Genomic DNA, 27,843 nt, shown 5'->3' with positions numbered 1-27,843 from the left:
GAAAATTGTGACAGACACGAGGGCGTCAAGGATGTTTGTTTCAATCGCTGGATGATTGCCTGAATGGTGGGATAATTGGATTTGGATGAATGGATGGATGGATGGAGGGTTCGGTACGGTTACCGTACCAGATTTAGATATTAGATATCAGACAGATACAACTACTATACTGCAAGCCATGCATGCAAGCATGCATGCATGCAATAGATCAACTGTCGCGTGTCGCGTGTTGCTTGTCACTGACCAATCTTTCTGCGGGACCCAGTGATCTGAATCAATGGATAAATATAGAGGAGGAATGATGATAATGATAATGATAAGTCAAAGGATATTGGTGTAGGGGGCAAGCATGCACGAAACCAGAGCATCGAGGTAAGGACTCAGGGCTCAATGAGGACTTTGGGAGCTGTAATTACCATGTGGAAATTCGAGATATGATGAAGCTATGAGAGGGATAATCAGCTACTGCATGTGACAGAAAGACATCATTATTGTTCTACAGAGCTATTCGATTCCCCCGCACTGCAACTACTCTTGATCAATCCATATTACAAGATTCGCATACAGAAAAGTCAGAAAGAATCCTCATCTTCCCTCGGTTTCAGGCTCATCACGATTTCGACATGAGTTCCACTCATAAAGAAGTACTCCGTATATAGATAAATAGTTAGTTGGATACTGGGCTCATATCAGCACAATACCCGGCTGATCAATTCAACACTTTAGTACCCCGTATGTACTGTATAGTACAGACCTCTTGGTAAGTTGGCACGGCACACCTTAGTAGTATATCCTTCATTTCCCTGCCTTTAGATTCAAACTTCTGCCACGTGTAAGCCGACCCCTCTACCTGCGAGAAGAAGCGAGGGAAAAAAGAAAAAGAAAAAGAAAAGAAGAAACTAGAGAAAACAAATGCCTCAAAGATGAACCGGCGCACCAATCACATCCCTGCTGGAAGAGTCTTACCCCGAGACTTCCCGCTGGGTTAGGTCCTGTTACCCGAATATGCCCGATATGACCGTGGTTGTGACTCTCACGCCTCAGGTTTCACAATCAAGGTTCATGTCGAGTATGCCTCGGTTATGGAATATGATATGATTTGTCTTCTACGCTTGTCAAGAAAGAGGGAAGAAAAGTTTGCCATGAGGCGAGGGCTCTTATGGGCCATTGTGAAGAGGTATAGTTCTAATAAACATAGTACTGGATGGATAGTAGACATCGGCTCCCTACCCGTAAATGATCTACCTGCTGGAGAAAACAGGAATGACCGATTGTATGAGATCTCTATTTCCCTTCATCATGAAGTTAGTTGGTGTTGACTGTAGAATATTGACTATATCCGCCAAGGTCACCCTGGCGCCCTAGGTCCGTAGTTCAAGCATGCCCAGCAGCAGTAGTGCTATCGTTCGCTGGGTATTCGGAGTCTTATTCCGTAAGCCTCATCTGGAGATGCTCTGAGTTTTCTTTCATTAATCAGATGTAGGCGGCAAAGCTCGTTGCATAAGTCGGCCTCAGCAACCCCATAACCATGAAAGACGTGGTAATGATCGATCATGCAGCAAATCGGCTCTTCTTCCGGATGCGGCTACCATAAAGATAGAATACGTACCTATTCAGAAGAGGTACCCAGAATAGTCAGTACTCGTGTTCAGGTTGTCTCCACGGAAAGTAAGAGTTTTGCCAGAGGGACAGAGGAGTGGGAGTGCGTGAGGCGCCAGATGTGCAATACTGCCGCCGCTGTCGATCCCCATGCAAGGAAACAATGGCGGTCGAACCCGCCGACGGCATCGCAGGGCGAACATTGAAGTCCACGCGAAACGATCCAGAGATCAACAACTTCCCATACATAAACACACATATATCCCCCTCCACCTCTCTTCCTCTCTCTCTCTCTCTCTCTCTCTCTCTCCCTCACACAGCATCATGTACTTACGGGAACGGTGACATAACAAGCGTCAGAAAGGCAAGAAGCGATGTCGCCCAGTGATAACCCAAGTTGTCGTACACTGAAACCTTTGTTAGCAGTGAGCGGTCAAAATGCAGTTCATCGAGAATTGATAGGCTCTAGAACAAAGCCATACAAGCTCAAAAGCAGAAGCACCCATCATAGCCGATATAGCGTGGAACTACGACAATCCTTTATGCTGAGGCGGGGACTTACTCTGAATACCGAAAAGAGGGAAAACTCCGCCGAAGAGGGAACGCGCGAAGCTGTTAGCGGCCAAAGCACTGGCAGCGTAGGTCGGATATGCGTCGACTAGAAAAGTGAAGATTCCCGAGTACACCAGGATGGTACTGTATGCGACAAGTCAGTACCGACGGTGGGGAAGGTAGCTTTGAGACGGGTCATGTGTGAACATTTGACAAATGAAGATTGCTACATGCATAAGCTCAAACAGTGCGCAAACTCACCCAGCTCCAAAGAATGCACTGCCGATAAGTGGTACGACCCAGTGCACATGAGGATAGATCGTCCAAGAGAATATGAAAAGGCCAACAGTCACAAGGGGACCCCCGGCGATTGCTGCATTATCTTTGGTATTAGAAGCCAATTGACGGGTCAATAAGTAAGACATACCTGGTGGAAGCCGCCACTCCGGCTGAAAGTCATCTGATTGTCCAGTCGCCTTCTCATGATTCTCCTCCAGGCGGACATAATTACGCCGCCACAACGGGTCCGTGAAAATGGCAAGGAGCATACCGACGAAGAGACCGAGGAAGCAGAGACCACGCTGCCACAACTCAAAGCCATAAACGTTTTCGAAGACGAGCTGGAATGCACCAAAGAACAAATATAGAATGCCCAGCAAAATGGCGGAGAAGATACAAAGATTCAGGCACATCGGCTCCATCGTCAGCAGGATCAGGGGTCTGTATGTAGACCGCAAGACTGTCTGTGCTACCGAGCGTTGCATCTTCTCAATCGGCGCCTGCCACCTCTCATCGCCCGTCTCGATCCGCAATTTTCGCGCTTTACGTCGGAGCAGACTGCATGGTCAGTACGAGACATCAATCATCAATTAGTTGGGGAAAGCACTACTTACACGGGATGGTAAGTTTCGGGCACGAATAAAACGATGAAGACTAACAGTGCACCCGTCCAGATCAAGAGGAGATAGAACGTCCAGCGCCTTGCATTGAACAAATCAGGTCGTCAGCTGAGCAGGTTGGCTGCAAAGGGAGGCGAGCTCACCATGTGGTAAATTGGTTAACGAAGCCACCGACGCTGGGGCTGTCAGCACTCATTGCATTATTATGTGAAGAAGAACGAAGAAACTAACAGGGGACCCAGCTCAGGACCTATGAAGGGAGAGCTGGTGTACAGCATCATCGGTGCACTAAGCTCATGACGAGCAAACAAGTCGCCTACAGTACCACCAGCGACACTGAGAAATGCACTACCAGCGATGCCGCCGAAAAAGCGACAGATGATCAAAGTTTGAATATTCTTGGCTACTGCGCAAGGGATAAGCCAGATCAAGAAGAATGAGAATGAGCAGATATAGATATATCGTCGACCATAGAACTGGCGAGGAGTTAGTTCGTCTATAATGCTCCAATCACCGTCCAGGGGCTAAACTAAGAAGCCAGCAATTGCACGAACCTCTGACAAAGGAGCAAGGAATAGCGGCCCGACCGCTTTGGAAAATTCCAGGTTAGTATTGACCACACCGGGGAAACTATTTTCAAACTCATCGCTCTGACGTACCAAGGCCCCAGATGAAGAATGATAATCCCAGCGTCGCGACCAATCGAGAGCAGTTGAACTCCTCTGTGATCTGATTATAGGTGACAGTGTACATGGACGATGTGCAGGTCCTTCCAAGGAGACGGTGATATTAGCGAGAGCCTGACAAATGAATTGGCGCTGGATACTTACACGCAAAGTGAGCCCAGTGAGCAGATAATCACAATCAGCCATCTTCGCAAGGTGTTGAAGTTGCGTGGATTCATCGGATCCTGCTCATCCCAGCTAACAATGTAAGCGTCAGGATCGTCAGCGGCTAGTCCCTCTTTCCGACTCGGAACCTTTTCGACCTCATCGTCGTCTGGCATATTATAGCTATAGCCGTCGGTCAACGAATAGCTGCGCGAGTGCACTCGTCGCATCTGGCTCTCATGTGTAACGCGACCAGTGATGGGAGCGAATGCTCCATCCATTTGGATCACATCATTTTCGACATCCTGATGCGTGCTCGTAGAGCTTCGTTCAAGATAAGGCTCAGGCGTCTCCCTCGAGGCCTCTTCCGCCTGCCCGGTTTCAGACATGGTGTTGGGCGAGAGAAGATGAAGCGCTGTATGCAACCATGGGGAGATATCAATCACCGAAGATTTCTGAGACACATGCGTCTGCTGCTTCTTGCTATCTGTATCTTTTGAGCTATTGTCGATTTATTCTCGTCTGATCACGAAATTCCTCCTAGTTGCCGAAAAGTACGGGGTGTCGGGGTATACTTTTTCTTCCCGGAGCAGGAGGCGATCTGCAAGCCAATTCGACGGAAAAGGGCCGTATCTCGGAGAATATCTCCCACCAAAGCTTGTGACGGCTTGGCTCATGCAGGGGGGAGAAGTAATTGAAGAGGATTGAGAATTGAGGATTTGGGATTGAGGACGGAGAACTGAGAGGAGAAGCTCGGGGGCCGGGGAGGGGGAAATGGTAGGTAGATGGGTAATCCCCACTCCGACCAGGAAAGCGAGCCTCGAATCGACCGCGGGGACCGGAATGGATTCCTGGTTCTACTTCTAGAAACTAGTCTACATAGGTATAGTACCTACTACTAGTAGTTATCTATGAGTGCGGAGTAACTACCTTTAATTGACTAACTAACCAGCTTTCGCACAGCTTACATATACAAAAGACCCAGCCCAAGCGTATCAAGTTAGCTAACCCCCGCTGATCGTTTAACTACGGGGCTCGGCGGCCTGTGTTAGTCTCGCCTCGGCTTTGAGCGAAGACCGAGCAGCCCACTCATCGGTTGACTCCGATGGTAGTGGTGATAAAAGAAGTGTGCAGAATTAAATTACGACTTTGAAGAATTGGTTAGGTTTCAATGCTGCCTGTTTATTTGGTATGGGGGAAATTGTCAGCTTAGTTAGCAGCAAGTGTAATTAAGCAGAACACCATGGTACTACATACTGAGTTCTCATTGAAGTGACACTCCCACGAAGATGGCTTCTATTACACTAAAGGTATTCCTTAGCTATCACCTGAACACAATCTTCGACCCCCCTTGAAGACCCGCAGAGCAAGATCCCTGCTCTTTGGCAAAAGCCATTTGATAGCCCACCTTTTCGATCCCAAGCAGACAGATAATGAACCTCCAAAACGCCAATCGATTCCACAATGACATAAGCAACGATACACAACCAGTCTCCAAGGGCATCACGTACACAATTCACCTATTCCACCCCCATGAACTCACTCTCTCATTCAGCCTGAAGTCAAGGATATACATGAACACACAGAGAAAAAAAAGTCATCTCATGATTTAAGCGGTAGCCGGTGTGACCTGAGAAGCCGACTCCTCGCTGGCACCCTCCTCGGCCCACGAGCCCCAGAGAGCCCGCTTACCGCGGATCTTGAGGGGGCCACCAACAACCTCGGGGCGTTGCTCAACCTGAACAGCATCCTTGGTCGCCAAAACGAGGACCTCAAAGAACATCTTGGTCGCATCGGCCTTCGAGGCCTTCTTTTCCGGTAAGATTTCCTGGAACTTGACGCTTTTCTTCTGTGCCTCGGCTGATTCTCCAAGGCGTTCACGGAGAATGTGAACAGCGTGCTTCGTGCCCAGCGAGACGGGACCACTATCTTGAACGATCATATCATCGGTTTCTTCCAAAGTATGATCCAATCCCTCGTCTTCGCTCAAGTGCAGACCGTGGTGGTCTTCCTCGTCACCTGGAAATTCAATGTCCGAGCGCTGATGGAGTGTAGAATCCATTCCCACGCCTTCATCAATCGGCAGAATGGTTTCTTCTTCGCCGAGCTCCAAGGCGGGAGCGGTGGCCGCCTCCACGTCCATGTCCGCAATTCCACTGTCACGCTTTCGCTTCAATTCACCAGCCTTCTGAACCGTGTCGAACGAAAGCAGGCCCCTGAGTTCAGGAGCCCAGCCACGTCCGCGATCACCACCGAGCACGCTTGACACGAAATCACCGTTCTTTTGCATATTCATCAGGGTCAAGAGCACAGGGTCGCGGGGTAGCCAAGAGGAGGGTTTCATGATATGTGCGCAGTCCTTACCCCGGTCTTTCATTTGGCTCTGGGGATAATCGGCGTCTTCGTCAAGACCCATGACGAACACCTTCCGCCGCTTGGCTCGTTGTTCGTGTTGAGCAATTGTCTCTTCCCCGTCTTCTTCATCTCTGTCTTCGTGCGCTGCTGCCTCTTCGTCCGAATCCAGAAGCCGATTTACTTGTTCCTCCGACATATCGGTCAGAACAGTGCTTTCACGTTCAAATCTCTCATCGGCATCGGGGACAGCTTCTTCGGCGCCTCCAAAGTCCATAGGATCGTCCAACTGCATGAGATTGTCGTGAAAACCGTCATCGCCGAGATCCATTTTGTCCAAGGGCGCATCGTCTTCGCCAAGGTCAAGGTCCAATTGCAAATTGTCGACATCATTGAATTTCCCTCCGTCACTAAAAAGATCTTCTTCAACTGGACGTGGGGCGGGAGCATCTCGACCAACTTCCATACTGAAGTCGTGACCCAATGGTGTTTCGTCTTCTCCCAAGTCCAGATCAACCAAAGTGTGGTCCTCGAGGCGCGCTGGTTCCTGGGAGGCCGAGCGCCGCAAGCCAGTATCAGGGAGGAGTTGACTACCAAAATCTATAGAGCCGGGTCGCTTGCCTTCAGGTTCCAAGTTGAGCGACTGCGGTATGAGAAGGGCTGAGTCCAGGTTCATGAAGAGGTCGGATTCAGTGAGTACATCAGGCAATGTGATGCCACCGGGGGCAACGACCGTGGTCGTCAAGTCGTTGTTGTTCGTTAGGCGAAAAGCCTGTACAGTCAGGTAATTAGCGACAAACCGTTCGATATATGCATATCACAGCCAGACATACCATTTTGATCTTCATAAGAGCCTCATTGCAGTCATCCAAAAGATAGCGCGCTTTGCGGCTATAGATGCGGACCACTCCCAAAAGCAGCTGACCACTCAGTCGCAGGGCCATAGGCGCCTGGCCTTGATCAACAATAGCGCTAACACTACTTTCGATGTCGGACTGCAGAATATGCGACTTGGAAAGCTTGCGTTCTAAGTTAGCGGACAGCCAAACGCGGGCCAGCGGCCCGGTCTTCGACAGAAGCGTCTCCGAGTAGAACATATCGGCGATGAAAAGATAGAAATCAGGCCAAGATAAAGAGTAAAGGAATCCAGCGATAAGAGGAAGCCTTTCCAAATAAAACCCGCCCGGAGCGGGGGAGAGCGGAGGGATGAAGGTGTTAGTGAAGAGTTAACTCCCTGGCAACCAACGTACGATGACGCGCCGGGAGCCGAAAACAAAAGGATCAGCGAGTAGTGCTTCGCCCCCTACGGCGTTTGAGTTGGGTGTGACCACACTGACACGACCGATTCGAACTAAATAGAGGTGACTAAATGTGGTTGAATGGTAGTCGCGTAGGTTGCGACCTCAGCATAACCTCTACAACAAAAATAGGTTGGAGGGGAAACGGGAAGATGAACGAGTTTCGTCAGAAACAAGAAAAGCAGGCGGTTGGGTTTTGGGGGAGGGGGGTTTCGAAGGAAGAGAGATGTAGGATGAAAGGTGGGATAGAAGGAAACAAGAGAGCGCGTACCGGGGGGTGGTCTCCAAGGCGGGAAAGGACTGATAAAACCGTCCATGAACAACACACGGCAGCAAATAATCGGTCGGTCAGTCAACCAAATTACCTGAGGTTACTGTACGGAGTACGGGGAGTGTGGTACAATACCAGAAATACCTACGGTAATTATCCCAGCCTCCTCTTCTCTCTCTCTCTCTCTCTCTCTCTCTCTCTCTGAAAATCCCTTGTCAGCTGATTGGTAACAGGACAGATGGCTGGGATCACGTGGTATGTCTCTCTTTTGTCAGCTGCTTCTGCGGCTCACACTATCCCCGATGCGATTCCCACGGATCAACGCGTCATCCGGAAACACTAGTCTAGATGGGGAAAAGCGAAAAGAAAGTCCCAAAGAGGCAGCAAAAGACTTGACTTATTCGATACTCAATGGAACCAACTCTTCCAAGCTTAACTTATTTGACCTGCTTGTAACAAGAACTCTCCTTTCAGAGTCAAGTTCTCTACATTCCTTCTACTTGGTTTTGACTATCGCTCTTGCTTCACCAATTTCAAATTCAGCTCACATACTAGCAACGTCCTCATTGTGCAATCAGTACCTTCGTACAGTATACGTACTAACTAATCCACAACTTACACAGTACTCGAATCAGTGGGCGCGATCCCGACCCTCTCTCCTCACTGCACGGCCCTATCCCCTGTGCCCACTTAGTGACCCCCCTCCCCCCATCCTGGCTTTCAACCACCTGAACTATTATCGATGCAGTTACGGCCAATTCGCGCCTACGAGTACTAGAACGTGGCTTTCTCGCCGTGCCGGCCGTCTTGCAATTTTCCTGTGATCTGAATTTCTTCACCCTTTCTTCCCCTATCCAATAGCCGCCACCCCCATACACTCAGGTCAAATTCGGTTCCCGACGGGATGATAACAGCTGGCGCTTGATCTACTTGGGACTTCAAATTTTCCCCTTCCGTACGGACAAAGCATGAGAAATGTCAAGGTCCGAAACGCCCGCGCTACCTCTTCATAATGCCCGGACCGATTCAAGGCCTCAGTCGACGACGCCTGCGGGCGTGCGCTCTACTATAGCCCCATCAGTAAGTGGATAAGATTCTCGACAATGAAGATTTGTCCCGACATGCCTATAGCTATTATGAATCGCAAGCCTGGCTAATTTCCGTCACCGCGTCCACGATAGACATCCACCTCGACGTATTCCTTACTGAGCCCCCAAGAAACTGCTGAGCGATTGCAAACCTCTCTCATTCATGGATTGACCCCCGCGGAGGCGGAGGTTCGACTCGCACGCGATGGACCAAACGAATTACCTCATGAAGACCCGGAGCCTATATGGCTCCGCTTTCTGAAGCAGTTTCGCGAGACTCTGATCCTGCTGCTTCTGGCCTCTGCAGGTATATCCTTCATCATGGGTAATTACGACGATGCAATCAGCATTACCCTCGCCGTCACGATCGTCGTCAGCGTCGGCTTCGTCCAGGAATACCGGTCGGAAAAGTCTCTCGAAGCTTTGAACCGTCTCGTCCCGCACCATGCGCATCTGATTCGCGATATTCCCTCGAATGGGCCCCCTATGGCAAGTTCGGTCCCGGCAGTCAATGGAGAGGTCGAACTGCAGGAGCTTCAAAGCAAGAGTCCGTCTATCTCTAACGCCGTCAAAGCGTCAACCACGGTCCCAGCAAACGAATTGGTGCCTGGTGATTTGGTTTTATTCACCGTTGGAGACCGTATCCCAGCCGATATCAGGATTACAGCAGCCACGGATTTAGCCATTGACGAATCCAATCTGACTGGCGAGAATGAACCAGTGGTCAAGTATTCGGACGCCATTCGCAGTTCGAAGCCCGTCTCGTTACAACCCCCTCGATCGCCATTATACGATGCCCCCGCCAGCGGCGCCGTTGGCGCAGATATTCGATTGAATGAACAACACAATATCGCGTTCATGGGGACTTTGGTACGCTCCGGATATGGACAGGGGATTGTCATTGGAACTGGTGCGCAGACAGAATTTGGTAGCATTTCGGCCTCGCTTCAGGAAATCGAAAGCCCACGAACTCCCCTGCAGCTGTCAATGGATCGGCTCGGTCAAGAGTTGAGCTACATATCGTTCGGTGTTATTGGATTGATTGTTGTGATTGGATTGATTCAGGGTCGGAAGCTTCTCGAGATGTTCACTATTGGTGTCTCGCTCGCGGTTGCCGCGATTCCGGAAGGACTTCCAATCATTGTTACGGTGACTTTGGCACTGGGAGTATTGCGCATGGCCAAGAGAGGAGCTATCATGCGAAGGCTGCCCAGTGTCGAGACTTTGGGCTCAGTCAATGTTGTATGCAGTGACAAAACCGGTACGCTAACTCTAAATCATATGACTGTCACCAAAATGTGGCACTTCGATTGCGCGGAGCCATTTGAGGTACATAACGACATTGCATCGCTGACCCCAGGTCCCGCGGCCCGGACTGTGCTTCGCATCGGCAACATTGCCAATAATGCCAGATTATCCCGTGTACATGCAAATTCCCCGGCCAGTGCATCCTCTGCTGCCGTACTATCTTCAACTGATGACACGGCTTCGGGAAGTGTTCGGAGCAGATGGGTTGGGCAGCCGACTGATGTTGCTATACTCGACCTACTGGATATATTTGGTGAGGACGATGTGCGCGATCGAATCAGCGCTCGCGTTGCAGAAACCCCCTTTAGCTCCGAGCGCAAATGGATGGGTGTGATTATTGGCAGCGGCACACCTGGCGAATCAACCTCAGTCGCCGCTCCGGGAGGCACTAACATGGCCTATATCAAGGGTGCACTTGAGCAGGTTCTCGCGCGTTGCGATACCTACCTGACCAAGGATGGACGGGAAGTGATCCTGGATGAACCTCGACGGCAAACCGTACGGCAGGCGGCGGAGCATATGGCATTGGAAGGCCTAAGAGTCCTCGGTTTCGCTAGTGGTGTATCCAGGGATGGTGTGAAGGGGAGAACTCTTGGCAGCCGATCCGGTACCCCCGTATCACGCACTAGTCAAGGCGATGATGATGATCGGTACACCGGACTCGTCTTTGCTGGGTTGGTAGGCATGAATGATCCTCCTCGCAAGGATGTGCACAAATCTATTCGGCGGTTGATGGCTGGAGGGGTGCGAATCATCATGATCACTGGAGATGCCGAGACCACTGCAGTCGCTATCGCTAAGAAGCTGGGAATGCCCATCAACAATGCCCCGGGTTTTCGACCCGTCATCAGTGGTGAGGAAATCGAGCGAATGAGCACTACCGAACTGTCTCAGGTGATTGCCTCTACTTCGATCTTCGCCCGCACGAGTCCAGATCATAAGATGAAGCTAGTTCGCGCCTTGCAGGCCCGCGGAGACGTGGTGGCCATGACGGGAGACGGTGTCAACGATGCACCAGCTTTGAAAAAGGCGGACATTGGAATCTCTATGGGCAAGCTGGGAACGGACGTTGCCAAGGAGGCGGCGGATATGATCTTGACTGACGACGACTTCTCAACCATTCTTCGAGCCATCGAGCAGGGCAAGGGTATCTTCTATAACATCCAGAACTTCATCACCTTCCAGCTCAGCACTAGTGTGGCTGCTCTTAGTCTCGTACTGTTGAGCACAACTTTGGGCTTCAAGAATCCATTAAATGCGATGCAGATCCTTTGGATTAGTGGGTAGCCCTTTCACTAGGAACTTTTTTGACTGTGCTGATCTATTTTGGCTAGACATTCTCATGGATGGGCCCCCAGCGCAGTCTCTGGGCGTCGAGCCAGTCGATCCTTCTATCATGAACCGCCCTCCACGTCCGAGGTCAGCTCGTGTCCTAACAAGACCACTTATTCAGAGGGTTCTTACTTCGGCAATCGTAATCATGCTCGGGACCTTGGCTATCTACGTTTATGAGATGGGCGATGTCGATGATATCGGTCATCCCGGCAAACGTGCGCGCGTGGTCACCGCCCACGACACAACAATGACATTCACATGCTTTGTACTGTTCGATATGTTCAACGCCCTAACCTGTCGCAGTGAGGGCAAGTCAGTGCTGCGGGGCGAGATTCCGCTCTTTGGCAATAAGATGTTTAACTACGCCGTGCTGGGCTCTTTAGCTGGCCAGGCGTGTGTCATCTACCTACCATTCTTGCAGCGGGTATTTCAGACGGAGGCGCTGAACCTGGCGCACCTTTTCAAGCTGGTATGTATTTCCAGCAGTGTGTTCTGGGTAGATGAGGCACGGAAGTATTATATGGCTCTGCAGCGGCGAAGGGCCGTGGGGGTGGGATACAGCTCCAATGTCTGATACGTACACAAGTATGGGTATTGGTCGTGTTCGAGTCTCCGGGTAATTAATGTCACTATGGCTTGGATGTGTTTAAAGCAACTGCTAAGGTTATGTATCTTGATATTGACGGATAGAGAAACGCGTGTATGGCTAGCATTTGCATTAAAGGATATATTCTACTCAACAGCAGCGTTTAAAATTCGAAGCTGTTGGGGAAGATCGGGGTAGACGGTCCCTCAGCTGCATGCCAGCTATGGGTGGACGCCTTTGGACAAATGGAAGCTCACGACTGGTAATGTTGTGGGTCTGACCTCAAGAGTTGTATTTTATGGGCCATTAACATATGCGGTCTCACAGGTCACATATGACAATCGCACTCGCTAGTGCTATGTCTGTTGCTTGGACCTGGTGTACTGAGCTGTATGGACTATTTCGAATGCTTGGGCCTTGAGGTCTATCTATAATTGGATCTATCGGAGCTGATAATAGCTTTGCAGAAATAACAGAATGTATGATATAAGGTCTTCGTTGGTACTGTGTCCATTGCTTGAACCTATTGTACTGTACTGTATATGCTGCTTCGAGAGCTCGGATTTGCATGATTAGACAGACCTGTTCTGTTCTGACTGATTTAATAGGTTAAGAAAAAGAAAAAGCAAAATATAATGACCTACGCAGGGCTCGAACCTGCAATCTCTTGATTCGTAGTCAAGCGCCTTACCATTGGGCCAGCAGGCCTTGCTGTTAATGATACGCTTGGCTCTGTCATTACAGCGCAAAAAGAACTTCTTGACCCCCCTTTATACTCATTGCAGTTCTGCAGGTAATGGTGATTCACTTTGTCTATCTCCCTGGCAATACGGGTCCAAGCTTCATCAAAGTCCCTGTGATAAGTCTATTGCCACTCGGCACATAGGGGCCGATGTTGATAGTAAGGCATCGTTTGACCAATGGGAGTATATACAAGTGGCGGCGATCTATGTTAGACTATGTTACCCACTCTGCGCATGCAACAATGCAGTTTGCGCGATGGTCACAACGTCGAATGAATGCGACGACGGGATCAAGCGACGCAGGCCATATCAACAGGGGCACGCTATAGTGGTATTACATTCACAACTCGACAATATCAAGGCCTGCTAGCAACTACGCATTGTGGCAACTGGTGGTAAATATAAATGGCGGGCCTAGAGCCATATAAATTCAAGACATGAAATTGGAAGTAAGCACCGTCAATTCAAGTGATCTAGCACACACACCCTTTAACCATACACCCTCGAACTATGCGGATATCATGCCAGGCTCCTGGCTCGAGTTGCAAGTCCTATACCAGACAAGACCCGCAACTCCAGGGGACGAAGGGCTTGCTTGGATAGAAGACACCAGAGAGACCCCAATAGCAATCCCAGAAGAAGCCGTATTCGGGCCACAAGCACGACCACAACCCATTTCTACGCTACTGACTTCACTAGCCAGCTCGAGATGCGAATGTCAGAGGTTCCGTGCTTTCTCTAGGCCCACAAAATATTCAGGTTCTTTGCCCCCCTCACCCCCAAGTCCGTTTTGTTCTTCCCTCATTATTTCTTATGTCTATTCTAACTTCCATCCTCACCACTTTGACTTGCCCTGGACACAACACCGACCCATATGAACTGTACACGAATATAACTCGAACCCATACTCAGCGCCATTAAACGATAAGACATTAACATGTGGAGTTGTAAAGCCCAGCAGCCAGTTGGACGGATTTGACGAGAGCAAATCACACTGCAATTTCGGATAATATCCTACAAAGTATGTTAATTACATCATCATAGCCCGGATGGTCTAGTGGTATGATTCGCGCTTCGGGGTCATTGAGTGTCGCTTGTTCCCACAAGCTCCATTCAGTATAAACCAGAATATGCGCGAGGTCCCGCGTTCGAATCGCGGTTCGGGCCCTACCTCATTTTTTCGTTTTTGATTCTTTCTGTCTTGGCCTTGTATGTACTCCGTTCCGTCCCATTCCTCTCGACGCTCACCTTCTACAGCATGCCGGACCAACGATGCGGGCTGGGCGCTCTGGCTCCCGCGAGTTCCCGATGTCCGCTCGGAAAGAGTCGGAATGCCCTCTCCGCGGGTTACGCGCCTCTCGCTCTTGCACTCGCCGCCGGCCCGCCGAGTCTTTCGGAGACCTCCGGCACTTGGTTGGCATGATTCTCCTCTGCCCACTTGGTGATTTCACTAGATCGACCAGCTTGTTGCTGGCCAAGCATGCCTGCTTGAGGAGTGATCATTGTCTACTAAGATGGTCCGCTACTATCGGATTTCCTGGACAATGTCGTTCAGCTAGCAGATTGAATGGATGTCTTCTTGTGACCGGTAAGGCAATCAAAGGCTATTCATTAGTCTCCTGCAACATTGCCTCGCCCGCGGCAAACACTACCAAGGATCGATAGCAGATGCCTAGATGGGTTTTGGGGCGGGCAATGTACGATCCACCACCGTGCCTTAGTAAGATTCGAGAGAGGAGCAAGAAGACGAGAAAGTGGGGTCAAGCTGGAAGGACTCCATACCTCCGCACCCAGGCTTTGCCTCCCTCTATGTCCGGTTTAAATCCTACCGGTAGAGCCCTGACTTCCTAGGACTTCTGCAGTGGTGTATGTACTACGATGTAGTCTAAACCTGCAGGATTGGTAGAAGAGCCGACTGGAATCCCGATGGGCCCAGGCACGAGCGCCCAGGGACAGGGTGCTGATGTAGTTACTGTACGTTGTTACCACGTACTGTGTGTGTACTTGCGATCTACGGAGTATAGATCGTCTCTTCTGCCTGGCTACGACTCAACATGCTCCTCTTCCTCTCTTATATGTATGTGATTCTTAGAAGAGGATTTCGTCAACCTCGAGGACTAGGTTACCAGTTACACGGTAACTACTCCGTTCTCCGTACCACCTCAGTTGACTTAAACGCAGGGGTTCCGGCTTGCTTATGTCGGCCTAAGGCTTCAATAGGCCACGGGTGATTTAGGGTAGTCTATCCTGTGCCAAGGGGATTGCCATTGGCCAAGCTTCTTGTTATCAGCACGATGAAGCCGCTTGATGCCTGGACGAATCTCTTTCCGGCATTAGTGGAGCCCCATCCCGGCTTGGGTGGCGTGCAGCACCTTATCGTCTTCTCTCAGCCAATCGTTCCCAAGCAATGATGAGCTCAGAGAAACCACCTCTGATAAGACCAAATACTCCGTATCTTTTTTATCTTTTCCATCCACGGAACAGGCTGAGTGGATATTCCTCCAGACAGAAGCCAGGCGAATCTCAAACCGTGAAACCTTCAACCTTGGGATCGACACTGCTGCACCAGATGAAAGATAGATGACCGAACGACTGCGTGGGTACCGCTCTCAATGATGGGATGCCTCTCAGTGTGACTGACCACCTCAAAACTATGATGCATGGAATCACACGCGAGCCACTGCCACCTACACAGTAACAGTCAATTGAGCCCTTCACAGGAGCAATCCCGCAAATCCGATCATTGTCCGTCTGTTATCGTCGGAAAGGACCGATAGGGAAGCCAGGTCGATAGGATAGATGCATGATACGTAGCTAGGTAGGTAGGTAGTATCTTCCTACCGTAGCTGCCCGAGGGCTGTAGACATAAATACAAATACATCGAGCCCTTCTGTCTCCTTGAAAGTCTAGATATTGTTCTCTGCAGACAAGTCGGACCTCAGGACCTCATTGTCAGTCGTGTACAGTACCTACCAATTGTACATGGCGTCTCTGCAGTACAATCTTCCGAGGCCAACGGCCCTGCCCTCAAGCCACCTGCTTTCAAGACTCGACTGTCCTATTGCATCGCAGGGGCCAATGATGAGGCCAGTGCAGGCGAGCGGGATGGGATCTCGTAACCTTGATTGCGACACCGAAATTGAAGGCGCATGATGATGATGATGAGTGATGACGGTCATTTACAGCTGGAAGGGCGATCAGCTTATCTGTTGACCCCAGGATTTCCTCCGCAGTCGTGCAACAGTCAGGATAAATTCCCTGTCCATTGGATAAGTATGCCTACAAAGGTATACTATGCCATAGGTCGGGAAAGGGAAGAAGAAGAGGTGGCACCGACTTCGGGGTGGTCTGCCCCGTTCCCGTCCGGCTGTTTTTTTGCCACGAGGGAAATCGACAGGGTGGGAAATTGACAGAATGAAGTTGATGGGGATAGACGACAAGCAATGATGAACGATGAGAGATGACTAGCAGCTGAATGCTACTAGAAGTCTAGACTGCTTTGCTTCTCCCATTGATGAATGGAAAGATGGATGGTGAAACTGTACTGGGTTATAGTATAGTATATACTACTGTGTATGTACTCCGTATGTATGAATCCCCCCAGAACGGAAAGTTGCAAGGGTTCGTTCGCCCTTCAGTCGAAGATCGCCGGGCCCGAGTTTATTTTATCCCATTTGATTTTTCAACTCTTTGAACCTCTTGTTCGTTATCGCTCATTAATTATTTTTCTTTTTTACTTCATTGGATTTTCTTGGCCCTCTTTTTGTTTCTTTTTTTCTTTTCTTCTCTCTCTTTTTTTTTTTTTTTTTTTTTTTTTTTTTTTTTTTTTTTTTTTTTTTTTTTTTTTTTTTTTTCTTTTTTTTTTTTTTTTTTTTTTTTTTTTTTTTTTTTTTTTTTTTTTTTTTTTTTTTTTTTTTTTTTTTTTTTTTTTTCGGACAGCCTTTTTATTTCCAGCCATCAAGGAGCAGAGCATCTGTTTCCATTTCATCATTCTTGTTCTCACCTTCTTCTAATACAGCTTCCTCCATCCGTCTACAGAGGTCAATCAAAGATCGGTTAAAAGTCTCTCTCTCTCTCTCTTTCACTGTCTTCTCCCGAACGCAAGACAGGGCCGACCGGTTTCATCTGTGCCTGGGGAGTAGAGCAATCCTTCGGCTCGCCGTGAAAAAAAGCTCCACCTTGACCTTCCGGTGCCCAACGGGGGGGATCGGGATCCATTCTTGCTTCAATTCAGAGCAGAAACAGAAAAGACCTTCAGGGAAATCCAGGGAGCCTTTCTCACTCTACTCCGTATATCTACCAGACCACCCGACCATCTACCAGTCACTACTTACTCAATCGTCCTGTGGTTTCATTCGACCCACTCCGGTGTCTTTCCAGAAACTCGTTGCCAGTCAATTACACTTCGTACTTATATCTTGCCCACGCCTCCGCCCTGTGGCGGTTTCTCCTTCTCCACATCCGACGGCGGAGTTGTTCTACTACGCATATCTCTTCTTCCTACTTTTTACACAATCCTCTACTCTCGACTTACTTCATCCTCTTCTTCCGCCTCGCCTCTCCATTCCCTCTTTCCTCCCCTCCTTCACCCTCTTCTTCTCTCACCCTCTCCATATACTCTCTTCCTCTTCCCCACTAACATTCTGCTCACCCACACTCCGATCTCGGATTGACATCGTCTACGATCCAGACTTCTTCCTCCCCTTCCAATTCCTCCGTTGTCACGCCCTTCCTCCACATCCTATCCTAGTGCTTAATATCTCTCGAGTTCTCCCCTTCAGGGATATCACATCCTTACGCACCCCGGAAACTAGAGTACTGGACATCTGTCGACAACTTGCCACTGGTCCATTTCGTCATTTGACCTCCTGCGCCATCCGCCAGTTCTCAGCTTGAGGACAATTCGGGCGGTGGTGACCCGACTCACTCTCCGGCCTTTGCGTCCATACGACCCTGATTGCTTGTTCTTTTCAACTAGACTGATCTCCATATTGTCAAAATGTCGGGCAATGTGGGTGTTTACATTCCCAAATATGCGTCATACAACTGGACGGGCGCACCCTCGGATTACGAAGCTCTTGCTACCAATGAACTGGGAGGTAATTCTCGTACGTGACTCTGCGGGCTAGCTAGCCTCCTATTGCCCCTCATATCGATGCTAAGACTCCTCGTAGGAACGGAAAACCTGAACAAATGGTTTCAGTCCGGTGACCAGGCGTTCATCATCGTGTCCTCTGCCATGGTAATGGTCATGATTCCCGGTCTAGCCTTTCTTTATTCTGGTCTTGCGCGTCGAAAATCGGCTCTCAGCATGATCTGGGCCTGTATGGCTTCCTTCTCCGTCGTCACGTTTCAATGGTACTTCTGGGGCTACTCCCTCGCCTTTTCGCCCACGGCCACCAATGGATACATCGGCAACTTACGCAACTTCGGTCTCATGAAGACGCTCGCCGATCCCAGTCCTGGATCTCCACTCGTTCCAAATCTGCTGTATGCCTTTTATCAGGTAGGATTCTCCGCCGCGGTCTCTACGGTTTCGGAGCCGGATCACTGACATTTCTTGGTGACCAGATGCAATTCTGCGGTGTGACAGCAGCGATCATCATGGGAGCTGTAGCGGAACGAGGTCGGATGCTGCCAGCCATGGTGTTCGTTTTCATATGGGCCACCATCGTCTACTGCCCCTTGGCATGCTGGGCCTGGAATGTTAATGGTTGGGCGTACAAGTATGGCGTCTTGGATTACGCTGGCGGTGGTCCCGTCGAGATTGGGTCTGGGTTGTCTGCTTTTGCCTACTCGATGGTTCTTGGTCGCCGACAGGAAAGGATGATGCTCAATTTCCGCCCACACAACGTCTCACTTATCTTGTTGGGCACTGTCTTTCTTTGGTTTGGATGGTTGGGCTTCAACGGTGGCTCGGCCTTTGGCGCTAATCTGCGTGCCACCATGGCCTGCTGGAACACTAATCTGACGGGTGCCTTCGCGGCTATGACCTGGGTGTTGCTTGATTGGCGTCTGGCACGCAAATGGTCCATGGTCGGTTGGTGTTCTGGTACTATTTCTGGCCTCGTCGCAGCTACCCCAGCCTCGGGATTTATCCCTCCATGGGCCAGTGTGATTCTAGGTGTTGTTACTGGCATTGTCTGCAACTACTCCACCAAGGGTAAGTTTCACCTCCCGTTCCGGAATGATGGCACCGATTCTAACAAGCGCAGTGAAATACTGGGTGGGAATTGACGACTCCATGGATGTGCTTGCCGAACACGGAATTGCGGGTGTTGTCGGTCTGATCTTCAACGCCTTCTTCGCGGATGATGCGATCGTCGGACTCGACGGGGTGAACACGGGATCTCGCTCGGGTGGTTGGGTGATTCACAACTGGAAGCAACTATACATTCAAATCGCCTACGTCGTGGCCACTTGCGCCTATGCCTTCGTCATGTCCGCCATAATTGCATACGCTATCAACGCCATCCCCGGTCTCAAGCTGCGCGCCTCGGAGGAAGCGGAACTCCTGGGTATGGATGATGATCAATTGGGTGAATTTGCCTATGACTATGTGGAAGTTCGTCGTGACTACCTGGCTTGGACCCCACAGAAGCACGATCAGTTGGAGGACGGCCATGAAATCCCTGCTGCGGCCCGCTACGGTATTGGCGAGCACAGTGAAATGATGCTGGACGGCCACGCCCCGGTTGGCGTGGATAGTCGCGGTTGCAGCGAAGGCGACTCGGGCATCCAGGAGATTAAGATGGCACCGGCGCCGCGCCAAGTGGCCGAGCACCATCCGGCGCACGAGCCCGTTCCCGTCAGTGAGCCGGTACCTGCAGCTCCTATGCAGGAGAAAATCGCGACTTGATGAGCATCTCGCCTACTCCTTGTTTTGTCTTTTCCCCCTTCCATTGTTGCTCTGTTATGATATCCAGCGTCGCCTTCCCCTTGAGCAAAGTTTTATCGTTTGTCCACCTTTTCATTGTATAATTTTCTGGTCCGGGTATCGCGTTTTTGATATCTATTTACATGGCGTCATATGGGGATCAGTACACCCGCGGGATCTGTATACCTACCTGCTGGGCGGTTTGTATATATTACTTCTTTAGCTGGCGGGCGGAACTCACCAGTGTTCAGGAATGATACCAGCACAAGCATAGATTTGATTATTTACATAAAGGCTTCAGTGTGCACAATTTGTAGATGACACCAGTCAAGAGGGACTTGATTGACGTTCCGACTCAGCATCCTCGGATTTGCGGTGCGGCCCACCGGGAAAAGAAACAAGCTTCTCAGGGCCTCGTGCAGGTCATTTTTAGTCAGAGTCACATGGTCAGCGGGTCTCTCCTCCCCGGCGTGGGGATTTCACGTGGCAGAAGTGCAGAGAACTCCAGCAAATCAATAATGAGCTTTGATGACATGGGTATTTCCAAGGGTGCAACGCCCTATGCAGGTACTAATAAGTAGCTATGCATGCAGAAGAACTTTGAATGAAAATACATGTGAATTGTATTTGTGACAATCTACCCCTAGTCATCCATCCATCTATCTATATACGACATCCCTCCCCCGCACACAGCCGGGGATTCCCTATGCCTCCCGTTCTATGCTAACTCATCTCCAGCGGTGTTGACTCTTTCTTGCCCTCACGAGCCAGCAGTGGGGAAGAGGTCTAAGCTCGGCGAACCATAGCCCGGACCCGCATCCTCTCCTCCCTGCTCAACTTCTCGACGACTTCCGCCGTCTCTCCGCCCCGCATCACGTCGTCCCATTCGTCCTCATCCATCCCCATCACCAGCACCATCTGCAGGCACCGCACAAACGCGTCACGGTGTCGATACCGGCCTTGCGAGCCACCCACGTCCACCGCCGCGCTGACCACGCCGGAGACATCGCGCTCGAGCCGCGTCGCACCGAGCGCATTGACCCGGCCGTGGTAGCTCCACAGTCGTTTCTCCAGGAGACGGGCCAGATAGGCCACTGTAATGGTCAGAAGACGGTCGAAGGCCGAGGTGGTGAGGATGCGGCTGATGGGGAGAAGAAGCTCGTTCCATGCGGTCGCAAAGCGCGGGCCGACCAGCTCCGCCGCCCCCGGGTCGGCCTCCCCGTCGGCGGTCGCCGCACCGGTGGATCCGATGATTGGGTCGTCCGAGTCGTAGTATTCGTTCATGCTCGTGGGTACCGGGGCATTGTAGGTCGTGCGGACCGGATCAGTGTCGTCTCGAGGTTGATATTCGATGTCGCGGAAGGCGTCAGATAGGATAGGTCTGAGGCGGTGTTTGATGACGTTATTGAACACAACTTGGATGCCGTCGGTGAGGAGATCGGTGACCTTGGATTCAAAAGAGCTGGCGAGGGAATGCAGGGTTTGAGTGACCAATTGGGCTTCCGTAGGGCTCGGAAACAGGGCCTGTATGGGATCGGTGGTAGTGGTGGACGAGGGCTCGGACTGGCTGGTACCCTTCTTTTCGGTGTGTTTGTGAAGAATGCGTCGGCTGTAATCCACCGCGACATCGAGGTTGTTGATGAGCACAAGGAAGGAGATGGTGAGGGATTCCGGGGGTGTCGCGCCTTGAACCGCGGCGCGCGGATAGCATTCGTCTCGCATCTTCCGTTGGGTCATGCCAATGAAGTCGGAGCCAAGCACACGCGAAACTGTCGGGACGACAGTGGTGACGACGTTCATCTGCGAGGTGGCTAAAGACTGCTGAATGACTTTGTTGACAATGTACATGATGTCATCAACGGCTGAGGTGATGTGTGGCGGGTCGGCTTTGAGAGGTTTATGCGGATTGAGGGTCAGACCGGATGGTTGCTCGTCGAGCTGGAAAGCTTTCTCAACCGATCGGCGGAAGAAGAAGGTGGTCATGGCGTTGAAAGGGGCAGCGAGACGGTCGTTGATCTTGTTCGCAAGAGCGGACTCGCGGAGAAACTCGGGCAGGGCGAACTGGTCTGTGGAATCTTTCTCGCCAGGAGGCTGGCAAGTTTTCGGCGTCAGATAATAGCGTGGGAACCACTGAAAGGCAACCTACATTGCAGGTATCTGCTAGGAAGCGGCAGTATAGAGACCAGCGTCCTAGCATTACGGCCATCTCGTTGAGTAGCCCGTCGATCTCCTTCATGTCGACGCCCTCGTCCTCGGCCGCTCCATCGCGGGTCGCAGGCGAGTTGGATCGAGGGGTGCCACCGCCGCGCGGAGGCGGTAAGAAGCTCTGAACGAGGAAGGTGAAGGCATAAGACTTGATATCAGTCAGCTTGCGATCTACGTGGCGCTCGTCGCTCCAGGTGTCAAGGATGATGCCACCCTGGACATCAGCCTCCAGCTGGAGACGCTCGATGACGCGATTCATCTTGCGCGGGCCGTAATGACGCTCGACGAGGCCACCATGGCCGTCGATGATTTGGGCGATATGTTCAAACAACTTCGTGAGTACGCTGGCGTAGAAGAAGCCATCTTTGGCCTGGCCGCCGGCAGCATTAAGATTGGTTCGAGCGCGAGCGGCCACACCCTGACAGACATAGCGGCCATAGACGTCAAGGCCGACCTCGGAGCGGCCAATGAGAGGGAAGAGCTTGAAAAAGCGAGTGATACGAGCACCGTTATTCTCCTGAACCGCCTTGTCGAATTCGCGCAGGAAGAGACCGCAGAGGGACTCGGCGGCGTTGTCGAGGGTGACATGGGGCGGGTCAGGCACCTCCGCGGTGGGCACCATCTCCGCCGCAAAAGCCCCATGCACCACCTCGGAAGGGATCTTGGCCGCGCGGTGCAGGTAACTCGCCGCGGTCTCCCAGTCCTGCGGAGCCCCCATCGAGCCAGCCACCCCCAGTACACATGCCTTGAGTTCCGCGACCTGATCTACCACAGCTAGAGTGGCTTTGACTCGGGATTGTTCGCGATCCAGCCGGCGGACCGCGCTGGAAATGCGGTCGGCAGTGGTAGCCGCATCGGCGAGCATGCCATGGCTGATGGCTCGCGTGGTACTAGTTTGAGAGCCTAGATTTGCGCGAAGCAAATCCAAACGTCCGAGTTCTCGCGAGAAGTCTTTCTGAGAAGCAACAAACGCATCTAGGCGAGCGGTCACCGAGGCTTCTTGCTCGTGTAGGTGAGACAGCGTGGCCTTGATCTCGGCGACGGAGCTGGCGTTGTAGACGGTAGTAGGGGTATTGCTGGGGCTGGATTCGGCGTGAGAATAGCCATTAGCTGTGCCAAGCGGTGAATTGACCATTGTCGGGCATGAGGAAGGAGCAGCGACTTGCTGGACCGCAGGAATTGTGTCAAATGGAGTCCATCGAAGCCTGGGATTTGATAACAACATAGCCGTAGTTATCACGGAAGGCGGTCAGCGGCAGAGGGCCCGCTTCACTTAAAGCCTTCTCTTTTCTCGGAAATCGGCCGTTTTGCGTCTCGACGTCATCTCCAGAATTTCTTCCATTGCATTGCACGCCACTTCCTGCTGCTTTGCTCTGTGTCTCGAGCCGAGCGCACTTTTACTGACGCGCTGGAGCTACAGCTGAGTACGAATTATTGCCCTTCGTCCCTATTCCCACCAACCACAGCCTCGAGTCCGTCGTGTGGCGCGCATCATGGGCAACGAATCTTCCTCCAATGTCGTGGATGAGAAGACTCACCCGTCCGTGCTGGAGAAGCGCACGATCGAGGCAGTCGCCAAGTACGTCCTCGAGAAAGACGTGCGACGCATCGTAGTGATGGTAAGGCATTTCCAGATCCGATGCGAAGCCATGGCTGACGAGAGGGCTCCCCCGGCATTCAGGTGGGCGCAGGCATCAGCACCTCGGCCGGCATTCCCGATTTTCGCTCCCCCGATACAGGCATTTACTCCAATCTGGCCTACTTAGACCTGCCCGATCCCGAAGCCGTGTTTGACATCAGTTTCTTCCGCGAGAACCCTAAGCCATTCTACACTCTGGCCCGCGAGATCGCTCCCGGTCGATACCGTCCCACGATCGCACACTCGTTTATCAAATTGCTCTACGACAAGGGGCGCCTACTAAAACATTTCTCGCAGAATATTGACTGCCTTGAGCGTTTGGCGGGGGTGCCGGGGGAGATGATCGTCGAGGCTCACGGAAGCTTCGCCACCCAGCGGTGTATCGACTGCAAGGCGGATTATCCGGGGGACCAGATGAAGGCAGCCATTGCCGCAGGCGAGGTACCTCACTGTCAACAGTGTAACGGGCTTGTGAAGCCGGACATCGTTTTCTTCGGGGAGGCGCTACCGTCGGACTTTTTTGACAGCCGCGATTTGCCCGAACAGGCCGATCTCTGCATTGTGATGGGCACCAGTTTGACGGTGCAACCATTTGCCAGTTTACCTCAGTTTTGCCGTGATGGGGTGCCGCGGGTACTAATCAACATGGAGCGGGTCGGAGGATTGGGATCGCGCCCCGACGACGTCCTGGTTCTGGGCGATTGCGATACCGGGGTGCGTCGATTGGCGCGCGCATTGGGCTGGGAAGAGGAGTTGGAGGCGCTGTGGGAGGCCACCAACTTGCCGGAGGAATGCGGCGCACAGACGGCAGAGGCTACCCCGCTTCGGACGCGCGAGGAGAAATTACAAGAGGAAGTTGAGCGTCTCACGGAAGAAGTCGATCGCACGCTAGGGATCTCGCAGGAGTACGAAAAACGTGTTCGACAACAATTAGGAGGACCTGTCGCGGGGACAGCGGATCGCGCAGATCGAACCAATCCGGCGAATAACAGCGAAAGCTCGCATGCGGGGGAGACAAGCACCGACAGGCTGGCCCATGTCTTCCCCCATCTAGCACGGACCACGAGAGAAGGCAGACCGGAAAAAGCCTAAATACTAATAGCGAGAGTGTGTGGTCTTTGCCGAAGACGGGGTTGGATTCCTATGAGAAAGGAGCAAAATGGGTTTGAGTGGCTGGTCAACCCCTCCGTCCGTCCGGATCGGGCGTGTGTTGACTGTGGGTGCGCTGCTGATGATAATTAATGATGACCCTGATGATGATGCTGACGATTCTATCGAGACAACTCAAGACCTTCCAAGACAAAGAGTTATAGTACTGCATATAGTAATGATGGGAGTAGAAATACAAACGCAATTGGATAGAAACTCAATGCTCCGGGGTGGAAGACAGACAATTTCCAGCCCTAATCCATTCCTCCCCCACCCCCAACCATCACCACCTCCTCCTCCACCTTTCTCCTCCGAATCACCATCGGAGCATTCCTTAATTCTCCGCAGGAGGGAAGAAGTGGGACAGTCCAACTCCGTCTCAGGTTTACCATCTTAACTCAATCGTATAACAACAAGAGCAAAGAAGGGGTTCAAGAACTAGTCTTCCTTACAACTTCCATCGTATTTATTTTTTATTTTGACCCGCTGCTGCGACCCAAGCCAGTCACCGGTGAGGAGGAGCACAAAGCGCCGAGTGGCCAGCAACTCAGCCCCCGATAATTTTCCCCGCCAAACCCGACCTTTTGCCCCACGTCGTCATCGCCGTGTCTCGGTCTGTCTCTCGCTGCTGTTGTTTTCTCTCTCTCTCTCTCTCTCTCTCTCTCTTACCCTCTCTTACTTTCATCCTCATCCTTCACTACTATCACTCTAATCACATAATCTTCACAATGGTCGGACTTGGTCCCAAGCGTCCCCCTTCCCGTAAGGGTACGTCTCATCATCTCTTCCCCCCCCCCCCTTCCTCTCCCCTCGGGATGCCGATGCTCACTTTGACTTCCCCCCGGTTATAGGATCCATGGCCGATGTGCCTCAGAACCTCCTGCAGCAGATCAAGGAGTTTGAGGAGATGTTCACCGTTGACCGGGCCACCCTCAAGAAGGTTGTCGACCACTTTGTCAAGGAGTTGGAGAAAGGTACGTCATAGAGCTTCCCTCCCCTCAACAACAAGAACAACCAGTCAAGTACAATCATATCACATCCAATGCGATGATCAAGCAAACCCCAACAAATTTAATCTTTCCTTGCGCAAAGCTGACCAGGTATGAATCGAACTTTGAACAGGTCTGAGTGTCGAGGGTGGTAACATTGTGAGTATGGCCTGACCGGGCGGGCACTGGACTTCCACCGATAAGGATTACAATGGACTAACCGGCCGACTCCGCATCAGCCCATGAACGTCACCTGGGTCATGGGATTCCCTGATGGTGATGAGCAGGGAACTTTCCTTGCCCTGGATATGGGTGGCACCAACTTGCGGGTTTGTGAAATCACCTTGACGAAGGAGAAGGGGGGCTTCGATATTACCCAGTCTAAATACCGCATGCCCGAGGAGCTCAGGACCGGCACTGCGGAAGAGTTGTGGGAATACATCGCCGATTGCCTGCAACAGTTCATTGAATCTCACCACGAGGGCGAAGAAATTTCCAAGCTCCCTCTGGGTTTCACCTTCTCTTATCCCGCTACCCAGGATTACATCGACCACGGTGTCTTGCAGCGTTGGACCAAGGGCTTTGACATTGATGGAGTTGAGGGTCATGACGTTGTTCCTCCTCTAGAGAAAATTCTCAAGGAGAAGGTGGGTGTTCTCCATGTGCATGTGCTGAAGGAGACGCGCTAATGTGATGTTGTCGCCACTTGCAGGGACTGCCGATCAAGGTGGCCGCCCTAATCAACGATACTACCGGAACTCTCATTGCGTCCGCTTACACCGATCCCGCTATGAAGATCGGCTGCATCTTCGGTACCGGTGTCAACGCTGCGTACATGGAGAATGCGGGCTCCATTCCCAAGCTGGCTCACATGAACCTGCCTGCCGATATGCCCGTGGCCATCAACTGCGAGTATGGTGCCTTCGACAACGAGCACATCGTGCTCCCGCTCACCAAATACGATCATATCATCGACCGGGACTCTCCCCGTCCCGGCCAGCAGGCCTTCGAGAAGATGACTGCCGGTCTGTACTTGGGTGAGATCTTCCGTCTCGCCCTGGTTGACCTCTTGGAGACTCACCCTGGCCTAATCTTCAACGGTCAGAATACCTCGGAGCTGCGCAAGCCCTACCTCCTGGATTCGTCCTTCTTGGCTGCCATTGAGGAGGATCCTTACGAGAACCTGCAGGAGACGGAGGAGCTTTTGGAGCGCAAGCTCAAGATCAAGGCGACTCAGTCCGAGTTGGAAATGATCCGCCGCCTTGCCGAGCTGATTGGTACGCGTGCAGCTCGTCTCTCGGCCTGTGGCGTTGCTGCTATCTGCAAGAAGAAGAACATCGAGTCGTGCCACGTGGGTGCCGATGGTTCCGTGTTCACCAAGTACCCGCACTTTAAGGCCCGTGGGGCCCAGGCATTGCGGGAGATCCTTGACTGGGCCCCCCAGGAGCAGGACAAGGTTTGTATTCAGGCTGCCGAGGATGGTTCCGGTGTTGGTGCTGCTCTGATCGCTGCTTTGACTCTGAAGCGTGTCAAGGCCGGCAATGTGGTGGGTATCCGCGACACGAACGAGATGAAGACCCTTTTGTAAATATGTGAAAGTGGAGAAGAGGCCATTTTGGATTTTATTTCGAGTTTGCAGCGTGGTGCTTGAAAGCGGCTGATTTCATTGAGGTTTCTTTTTCGCTTGGAGGATTGGGGGGGAGGGGGTTTGGTAGTGGATGATGATGATAATGATAGAAGAGGAAAAGAGCAAGAGTATATACAGCTACAAGTGGGTATACCGGATGAATATGAGTGATTGGAAGTGTTGTCGATCAACGGCAATAAGGCATGCATACCTTCCATGGTTTAAATTGTGCTGATCGAGAGCATCGAAGGGAGAATGTTGATGGGATCCCATTTGCACGCGGAAGTGGCTGAAAGGGAGCAAAGGGACAGTCAGACAGACATTCCAGCTACGCGGCGGCATCCCTCACAGCCAACCCTGAATTGCCCTTCTCAAAAGGGGCGTGCAGCGTGAATCGTGATCTGTGAGAAGTGGAGTTGAGATGCCAGTGTAAAATCATCAAACCTAAAACCCTCTCCCTATCCCTCGAATGTTCCTTTTCTGCTGGTATGTCACC

The 27,843-nt window shown here is 51.5% G+C and overlaps 7 protein-coding genes and 2 non-coding genes across 9 annotated transcripts; 5 read left to right on the top strand and 4 right to left on the bottom strand.

Moving 5' to 3' along the window:
- Window positions 1-1,929: 1,929 nt before the first annotated feature.
- On the bottom strand, window positions 1,930-4,161 carry BP01DRAFT_371950 (MFS transporter; the record flags this gene model as incomplete). Its single annotated transcript, XM_025576703.1, has 10 exons — window positions 1,930-2,006; window positions 2,162-2,295; window positions 2,413-2,524; window positions 2,579-2,988; window positions 3,045-3,131; window positions 3,194-3,226; window positions 3,282-3,526; window positions 3,605-3,639; window positions 3,710-3,819; window positions 3,881-4,161. 10 exons carry the CDS (start codon window positions 4,159-4,161, stop codon window positions 1,930-1,932), a joined length of 1,524 nt encoding a protein of 507 aa, XP_025433733.1.
- Window positions 4,162-5,254: 1,093 nt separating this feature from the next.
- On the bottom strand, window positions 5,255-7,456 carry BP01DRAFT_196650 (kleisin alpha). Its single transcript, XM_025570988.1, has 2 exons — window positions 7,066-7,456; window positions 5,255-7,004 (listed from the first exon to the last, which is right to left on the bottom strand). The coding sequence occupies exons 1-2, from the start codon at window positions 7,327-7,329 to the stop codon at window positions 5,490-5,492; spliced, it is 1,779 nt and encodes a 592-aa protein (XP_025433732.1). The 5' UTR covers window positions 7,330-7,456; the 3' UTR covers window positions 5,255-5,489.
- Window positions 7,457-8,426: 970 nt separating this feature from the next.
- Window positions 8,427-12,256, top strand: pmr1 (Ca(2+)/Mn(2+)-transporting P-type ATPase PMR1). The gene is made up of 3 exons (XM_025574387.1): window positions 8,427-8,881; window positions 8,983-11,476; window positions 11,532-12,256. The coding sequence occupies exons 1-3, from the start codon at window positions 8,777-8,779 to the stop codon at window positions 12,104-12,106; spliced, it is 3,174 nt and encodes a 1,057-aa protein (XP_025433731.1). The 5' UTR covers window positions 8,427-8,776; the 3' UTR covers window positions 12,107-12,256.
- Window positions 12,257-12,754: 498 nt separating this feature from the next.
- On the bottom strand, window positions 12,755-12,826 carry BP01DRAFT_t69. The gene has a single exon. It is a non-coding gene; the product is annotated as a tRNA-Arg (tRNA).
- A 1,078-nt stretch (window positions 12,827-13,904) lies between these two features.
- BP01DRAFT_t71 lies at window positions 13,905-14,028 on the top strand. The gene has a single exon. It is a non-coding gene; the product is annotated as a tRNA-Pro (tRNA).
- A 3,442-nt stretch (window positions 14,029-17,470) lies between these two features.
- Window positions 17,471-19,806, top strand: BP01DRAFT_196615 (ammonium transporter). The gene is made up of 4 exons (XM_025570987.1): window positions 17,471-17,969; window positions 18,036-18,367; window positions 18,433-19,024; window positions 19,077-19,806. The coding sequence occupies exons 1-4, from the start codon at window positions 17,861-17,863 to the stop codon at window positions 19,718-19,720; spliced, it is 1,677 nt and encodes a 558-aa protein (XP_025433730.1). The 5' UTR covers window positions 17,471-17,860; the 3' UTR covers window positions 19,721-19,806.
- Window positions 19,807-20,367: 561 nt separating this feature from the next.
- Window positions 20,368-23,158, bottom strand: BP01DRAFT_335251 (Golgi transport complex subunit COG4). Its single transcript, XM_025573188.1, has 2 exons — window positions 21,885-23,158; window positions 20,368-21,829 (listed from the first exon to the last, which is right to left on the bottom strand). The coding sequence occupies exons 1-2, from the start codon at window positions 23,076-23,078 to the stop codon at window positions 20,525-20,527; spliced, it is 2,499 nt and encodes an 832-aa protein (XP_025433729.1). The 5' UTR covers window positions 23,079-23,158; the 3' UTR covers window positions 20,368-20,524.
- A 109-nt stretch (window positions 23,159-23,267) lies between these two features.
- Window positions 23,268-24,935, top strand: BP01DRAFT_354266 (SIR2 family NAD-dependent protein deacylase). Its single transcript, XM_025574386.1, has 2 exons — window positions 23,268-23,562; window positions 23,625-24,935. The coding sequence occupies exons 1-2, from the start codon at window positions 23,437-23,439 to the stop codon at window positions 24,672-24,674; spliced, it is 1,176 nt and encodes a 391-aa protein (XP_025433728.1). The 5' UTR covers window positions 23,268-23,436; the 3' UTR covers window positions 24,675-24,935.
- Window positions 24,936-25,599: 664 nt separating this feature from the next.
- Window positions 25,600-27,802, top strand: BP01DRAFT_354265 (putative hexokinase Kxk). The gene is made up of 3 exons (XM_025574385.1): window positions 25,600-25,705; window positions 25,854-26,367; window positions 26,433-27,802. Exons 2-3 carry the CDS (start codon window positions 25,963-25,965, stop codon window positions 27,306-27,308), a joined length of 1,281 nt encoding a protein of 426 aa, XP_025433727.1. The 5' UTR covers window positions 25,600-25,705; window positions 25,854-25,962; the 3' UTR covers window positions 27,309-27,802.
- Window positions 27,803-27,843: the final 41 nt, after the last annotated feature.

This window comes from Aspergillus saccharolyticus (genome assembly GCF_003184585.1).
Source record: "Aspergillus saccharolyticus JOP 1030-1 unplaced genomic scaffold BP01scaffold_6, whole genome shotgun sequence".
In the NCBI taxonomy this organism is placed as follows: Eukaryota; Fungi; Ascomycota; class Eurotiomycetes; order Eurotiales; family Aspergillaceae; genus Aspergillus; species Aspergillus saccharolyticus.
The sequence above is the reverse complement of the archived record's forward strand: the minus strand, read 5'-3'. Positions and strand labels throughout refer to the sequence as shown.